Source organism: Alosa sapidissima, chromosome 14 (genome assembly GCF_018492685.1).
Source record: "Alosa sapidissima isolate fAloSap1 chromosome 14, fAloSap1.pri, whole genome shotgun sequence".
Lineage (NCBI taxonomy): Eukaryota > Metazoa > Chordata > Actinopteri > Clupeiformes > Clupeidae > Alosa > Alosa sapidissima.
The window spans coordinates 3107673-3115234 of record NC_055970.1 but is presented as its reverse complement, the minus strand read 5'-3'; the positions used below and the strand labels follow the sequence as shown (position 1 = coordinate 3115234).

Below are 7562 nucleotides of genomic sequence, written 5' to 3'. Positions count from 1 at the left end.
GATTTGCCTTTCCCAATTTTTTTAATAAGTGTGAGGGGGAAAAAAAGAAATTAAGAACCATTGTCACAGATTTGCAGATATTATTATTATTATTATTATTATTATTATTTTTATTTTTTCTTTTTTTTGTAAAGGCTTGATGTGACCCTCAATAGCCAAATTCAACAGGAAAGAAAGTGTGCATTTGAAACAAAGCATATCCTTCCTTATGATGGTGTTCTGATTCTCTCTCTGTCTTCTTTTTTGTTCTCAGGAAATGACCTAGAGGCCTTACAGAGACTCTGTGCTATCATCGGCTCCAGACAGCGTTAGTGGAGAGGCCTGGCCCAGACACGCATATAAAAACACACACACAGACACACACTCTCGCCTAGAGGCACATCGTTTCCGAAGTGAGTGATAACTACCTCATCTGGCTCTAGCCGACCAATAGGAGGAGGCCACAGACTTCCCAGCAGCCCCCTGCTTCAACCTACCTACCAACCAACCAACCAGCCCTGGTCTGACTGACTGGATCTGTCAGCCCCTGCCCTCCCCACCCCAGACCTCCCGGAGTCCCCCTGTCCCAGCCACCCTCTATCTCAGCGGCAGGACCTGTCTGGCTCCCACAATCCTCTCTGCTTGTGTACAGCGCAAAACGCTCGCGCTTCTGTCTGCTGCCCTAGAACAGTGATCTGGCTGCGGCTCCTCCCACCCGATGATCCCTCTGCTTACAGCTTTTTAGACACTTTTGTATGAATTTTTTTATCGCTAGAGGTCTATGCATAGGGTGTGACAGGACAGGGGTTTCTCCACTTCCGATCTTAAGGCTAGATGACGCTCACTGGAGCTTTTCCTGAACTGAAGCTCTGCTTGGAATAAGAACAGTTCCGCGCCGCACCTCTGAGAGCCTGGCCGGTGTTCTGTCTCTTCAAGTGCGAGCCTAAACATTCATAGAAGAACCTCTGGTTCTAAGGTTCTACGTTCCTCTCTTTTGCCCCCCAACCCCCCCGGCAGAGTGAGTTGCAGCAGGACTGCACGGACGCGTTCGAGACACTCTGTACCCTCCCCCCCTCATTCTCTCTTTCTATCGTCCTGTCCACTTGTTCTCTCCATCGCCCCCATCTCTCCCTGAGATGCGCCTTCTCCAGATGAAGTTTCTAAACAGTCTGTCCACCTAACTCTCGTGGTGGACGCTGTGGAGTGCAGGGGCAGTTGTGGTTGAGCGCGGCAGGCGTGTGCGTGTGGGGTTGTGTGTGTGTGAGTGTAGCAGACAGGCAGTAGCTGGGGGGCTAGAGTGTGTGTGTGTGTGAGAGACACAAAGCCTCCGCCAGGGTCCGTTCACCCCCTATGTATTGTTGCAGCGCACAGGAGAGTAAAATGGACTACAAGCGGCGCTTTTTGCTGGGCGGGTCCAAGCAGAAAGTGCAGCAGCACCAGCAGTACCAGATGCCCGAGCTGGGCCGGACCCTGAGCGCCCCGCTGGGCTCCACGTGCTCGGCGCCGGTGCCCCCTCCGCCACAGCTGGCGCCGTGCCCCCCGCAGCCGGTGGCCAGCGCGGCCGTCGCCGACATCCAGCAGGGCATCTCCAAGTACCTGGATGCGCTGAACGTCTTCTGTCGTGCAAGCGCCTTCCTGACCGAGCTGTTCAGCGGCGTCTTCCGCAACTCGCACTACTCCAAGGCGGCCACGCAGCTCAAGGACGTGCAGGAGCACGTGATGGAGGCAGCCAGCCGGCTGACTGCGGCCATCAAGCCCGAGATCGCCAAGATGCTCATGGAGTTGAGCGCTGGCGCCGCCAACTTCAAAGACCAGAACGACTTCAGCCTGCAGGACGTGGAGGTAAGGGAGCAGCCGTGGACCTGTCACAATCACACCTGTCACAATCACACCTGTCTAGATGTATTTTTGGTGGTTCTTAAAGGAACCATAATAAGAAATGTATTTCAATTAATCATTAAATGGCCCTGATATGTCAGTAGACATTAAGAAATCATGTTCATTTCAAATACCACAATCTTACATATGGCAGAGACTTTCTAATGAGGAGACACAGCACTCAAAAAATCCTCCATAGAAATGCATGGGGTTAGTTTGTAACGCCGTTGTCTACACATATCCCACCCCTTCCTCTGCAAAACGTTGACATGTGAATACATTGAACCAATCATATGCTGTGTTGTGAATACATTGAGCCAATAATGTGGTGTGTTGTGAAGACATCGTGCCAATCATGTGTTGTGATCTCGCCGCTGGAGCAAGATTGGTGTTGTGAAGCCTTGAAAAGTCACAATAGGCTGTTGCATTGTCTGTAAAATCTTGTAAAAACATAATGTGATTTTATAATATTTTGTGTGGTTGGATATTTTGTATGAATTGGTCTGCATTAAATTGCAGTCTGGTTATCATGGAATATAGCACTGTTGCATTGTCCTTCCATTAAAATGTTACACATATTGGATGGCACCACAGTGTTTGAATCTCTGCGGCAGGCCTCTGCTCAGTCCTGTAATTTTGGCTGTGTGTTGTCTGCCTCATCTCCCGAGGTCATTAACATGGACGGGTGGACAGTTTTAGTGATGTCGTCATACTGGCCTGAAACAAGTGGCTTGTTGACTTTCTCTCTCTCTCTCTCTCTCTCTCTCTCTCTCTCTCTCTCTCTCTCTCTCTCTCTCTCTCTCTCTCTCTCTCTCTCTCTCTCTCGAGCTAGTGGGCAGTGGATGGCACCACAGTGTTTGAATCTCTGTGGCCTCTGGTCAGTCCTGTCATTTTGGCTGTGTGTTAAACCAGTGTGTGTGTGTTAAACCAGTGTGTGTGTGTGTTAAACCAGTGTGTGTGTGTGTTAAACCAGTGTGTGTGTGTTAAACCAGTGGCCAAGAGTGTGAAACCTGTCGATCATTGCATCTCTCTTGAGACGACAAGAACTTCTGACTTTACGAGTTCTCGTGTATCTGTGGTGATGCCATTTGACTCACAACGGGCGGAATACAAGACTCCTAAGACATGGTTACATTGGCAGTAAAAAAATTTAAAATAACATTTTATGCCCATGTTATGTCATGGTCCATCCTTGAAACGCCTTTGCGGTGGACTAAAGAACTAACAAGAACACTGTTTTTCCCATCTCTGTGATCCTAACTTTTTAGAGTGCATGTTATCTTCTGTTGTATTACCATCAGAGCAGAATTTAGAATTTTGGGGTTAAATGGATGCAACAACATGACAGGGGTTGACAAATTTAATTTGTTTGTGTATTCAACATAGAAATGCTTGATTTGTGGTGCATTATCCTAGTTCATGGCTGTCTAGATGTATTGTTTGTTGTTATTCAGTAGTATAGGCACAATAGACTCTACAATTGTCTAAGTAATTCTGTAAAACATGACTGTTCTGAGTTATGTTCTCTATTCTGGATTGGGTATTGTGTATAAAGTTTTCCACATGTAAGTGCAGTTTGGGTATTTTGGAAGCTTGCATTAGAGCGTTGTACTCCTGTGGGAATGAAGTGTTAGACGGCTGCTATTGAAGAATTCCCAGACATGGAGGAGTGAGGGCAGCCGTGGAAAAGACCTGTGTGTGTGTGTGTGTGTGTGTGTGTGTGTGTGTGTGGTGTGTGTGTGTAAAACAGGAAAGACTTCTCCAACCACAATCCCTAATTCTGTCCCTCCCTGTGGTGCTGCGGTGTGGGGCAAGCCCAGCCGCGTAGTAAAGGGACCCCAGCAATCCACAGAGACAAACAGCCAGGGCGCTACGCAGAGGCCCATTTAGCACAACCCCAAAAGCGTCACATTCATCCGCCAGGGTTTGCCTCTCTTCCACCCAGGGCCCTTAATGATGCCAAGGATGGGCAGGCCTGCTGGAAACCCAATGCTGGGTGATGTGCCCCGTGCTGCGGTTCCCCCGTGTCCCCTCAGCGTGCAGACGTCTTGGCGCAGACACAGGACGCAGATGTAGATTCAGGCCAGGATGGATGAGGAGACCGTTATCGAATGCCAGCCTGCTGGAGGAGATTGTATTTCTCAAGGCCCTTGATTGATTTCCTAATCACCAGCTTCTCCGCTGGGGTTTGTCCTGGACATAGTTGTTTCCTGTCACACTAGTTTGCTACTCTTGACTGTGGAATTGTGTAACTGCGTAGCTATGAAAGTGCTCCCTGAGGTCAACAAGAATGCTAACTGCGATGTTCCGCTGTTATTGAGCAAGAGACCTGGTGTGATTTTTTTTTTTTTTTTTTTTTTTTTGCCTAATTGACATTTATAAGCACTGGATCGCCTGGACAGACTTTTTTGACACTCGTTCAATTGGTTTTAGTCCTCTGTGGTATTTCCTCGCCCTGATAAAGTTCAGAACAGCTTCTGGGTTGGGTGCTGATTGTAGTGTGTGTGTGTGTGTGTGTGAAGCGGAGAGCTGTGAGCTGAAGCTCTGTGTGTGTGTGAGTGGGATCAGATACATTTAGCCGGCGCGCCGTGTTGTGGGAATTGTGGTATGTGAAGAGAGAAGTGTTGTGGTAAAATAGACCCCCCCCCCCCCCCCCATCTGTTTCTTCTTTCTTCTGCTTTTTTCTTCATCATTTCTCTTCCCCCTTTCACCCCTTTACCGAGAAATCCAAAAGGCCAGACCGAGGAAAACAAAGTGTGTGTGTGTGTGTGTGTGTGTGTGTGTGTGTTTTTATCACAGTGCGCCTCACTGGCCGCTCTGAGGCTGATGGCTGCCAAATATGCCTGAGAATGTCAGGCTTTATTAGAGGGCTGTGTGTGAGCTTATGGACTCACAGAGGCACTGTGAGAGAGAGAGAGAGAGAGAGAGAGAAAGCAATGGTGAAGGAAAGGGGGAAAGAGTGAGGGGCCGAGTGAGCGAGGGCAGGACTGAGACGAATAGATGGTGTGAGTCAGTCCAAGTGAGCAAGAGGAACCATGCGAGTGGATGAGGGGGAGAGAGAGAAAGATGGCATTAGTATAGTTAGAATAGCTGCACGAGGCGGAGTAGTGAATGAGCGAGAAGGTGCCAATGAGTTAGAGTGTGCGAGTGAGTTACTTAGTGACTGGGTGAGAGCAAGAGACGGAATGAGTGACTAATCGGAAGAGAGGGTAATGAGTGAGTTTGAGAGAAACCAGTTGTGACGGAGTCATGGTTTCACTTTGACTGAACACGAGCCAAATGTCTTCTGATGTGGTTTTATTGTTTTAAATTAGTTTAATTTGAGTTCATTTTATTTGCGATCGTATTCTCAACATAATTACAAATAAAGACTGCACTCCATGTATTTCTTAGAATTAAGTAAAAGTTGAATAAATTAATTGAATGTGAATGTGAGGGATGGAGGTAGATGGAGCGAGAGTGTAACAGACACAGACACAGACACAGACACAGACACAGACACAGACACAGACACAGACGTTTTTGTGTTTGGTGGCATCAGTTTGTGCTCTGATGCTGAGGCTGATTGGCAGCTGCGTAGTTCTGTACGTTTTCCCACACCAGCCCTGGTGACGCCACAGCATTGTCCCTCTCCCTCATCACCTGTCAGCTCAGCACCCGCAGCCTCTTCTGGTCTCCATGGGGACAGGGTTCACCGAGATGGCACCTGGTGCTGGACCGGATGTGTCTGGGACCTGTGCGTGTGTGCGTAAGTGTGTGCGTGCGTGTGTGTGTGTGTGTGTGCGTAAGTGTGTGTGTGCGTGCCCCTACGGAGACCGTGAGGAATGAGGACACCTTGGCCTCTGGTTTTTCCCGTCTGCCTTTAGAGCAGGGCAGCATATTTCTGTCTCTCTGTTCAGCCCCAAGGTATTTCCAGCACATACCTGAAACTCAAGGCCCAACCCTAAATGTAGACTAACACAGTGTGTGTGTGTGTGTGTCTGTCCGTCTGTCTGTCTGTCGAATTGTGGCTCCTGTGTGTATGTAGTCTTGTGTGTGTGGTTTTGTGGCCTACATTTTGTCACATATGACCATGGTTGTGTCACCTCCATTTTTAAATCTCCACCACAGGAGTGTCTGTGTGTCCGTCAGCATCTGGGCGTAAAGCTTCAGCAGTCGCCATCCCAGAAAAGCAGGAATTATGTTTGTTGCTGTTGGAGCTGAGTGAGTGGGCTGGCCAGCAGTTCCAGGTGAAGTGTGTGTGCGTGTGTGTGTGGCTTGGCTTTGTATCCTGAGGTGATCACATTCTGGCCTTGACTCTGTGGATCTGATGATTCATGGCCCAGTCTCTGCTTCCCTATTAAGGAGAAAAGAGCTGAGTGCTGAGCGGGTGTGTGTGTGTGTGTGTGTGACAGAGAGAGAGGAGACTGAGGCACTGACTTCTTCCTGTGCAGACAGTGAACTCCGCAGTGTCCTGGACTGGAGGCTACTAAGAGACCCAGTAGTTACTACGGAAGTGCCACTAGTGGAAAAGTAAAAAAAAAAAAAGGTCATCTTTGTGCATCGTCAATGAGTTTTGTTCTATATACCGTTAAGATATATATGAAGAATTGACTAGCAAGCCTAAATGTATGTGTTGCATAAGAGCTGTGCAGAATAAATGGGTGTCTGGAATAGCAAAAGGTTTACTTGATGTGGAGAGGGAGCCGTCTGTTGCTCATCATCAGTAGTACCCCCTGATTTCACTGACGGTAATAACCACTATAAAATAAGCCATAGATTTGGTGCACACTATATAAGGATATTGACCTTGAGGAGCCTGAGACTTTGTTATGGTTATGGATTTTAGCAGACGCTTTATCATTTATTTTTGTGTCGTACTGCTTCATACAAAATATCATTACCACTCATCTAACTCAATCCCCCAACCAAGCAAATGTCCTATCTGTTAGAGCTCCACACAGGCGTGTCATCTTGAGTAACCTCAACCAGAAGCTTGTGCAGCAGCAGCCCAGCGCTCTCTCTGTCCCTCCTCAGCACAGCCTGCTAATAAGATCACGTACGAGTTGATTTCAGCTTCGTGTGTTGGAGACTCTCTGATCTCGGCCCCCCCCCCCCCCCCCCCCACCATCCGTGTCTGGATCTGCCGCGGGACCGGCACTGCTCAGGCCCGGTTCTGTTCCGGAGGCCAGCTGGTCTCTGGGTTGGAGTCGGTGTGGGGGTGGGGGGGTGACCTCCTGGCCTGAAATAGCAGTGAGGGGGAATAAAGCGGTGCATTGATGCTGTTGATGCTGCAGTTTCATGTGACTCCACTCAGGAAATCGGATTTGGCCAAGATGGTGCGCAACAGGCCATGGGTAGCTGCAGGTGTTGACTTGTTTGTGGGTAAACAAACTGCGAGAGGGGGAGGGAAACACACACACACGGACACGGACATACACACTCACACACACACACACACACACACACACAGACATAAGCACTCCCACAAGCATGGGTAAATAAAGGCAGGGTTTCCATCCTCCGTGCTGCAGAGGCTTTGTATATGCAAACGAGCGGCCGAGTGGATCTTCTGCTCGTCACACTGATAGAGTGACTGATCATAGACTGAACCATGAACTCACTCATTCACACAGACACGCACAGGACACGCACACACAGGTTTTGTGAACATGATGCATAATAATGGCAAAATGTACTTGTCTTTCAGGGCCTCCATTGCATAT

General features: G+C 48.6%; 1 protein-coding gene across 1 annotated transcript in view; it reads left to right on the top strand.

Annotated features, from left to right (window-relative positions):
* LOC121682154 (granule associated Rac and RHOG effector protein 1-like) overlaps positions 1-7562 on the top strand; it is a 36690-nt gene that overhangs the window by 8938 nt on the left and 20190 nt on the right. Inside the window, 1 exon segment of the mRNA XM_042062193.1 lies at positions 1278-1821. Within this exon segment, the coding sequence (XP_041918127.1) occupies positions 1330-1821 (492 nt within the window). The 5' untranslated portion in view covers positions 1278-1329.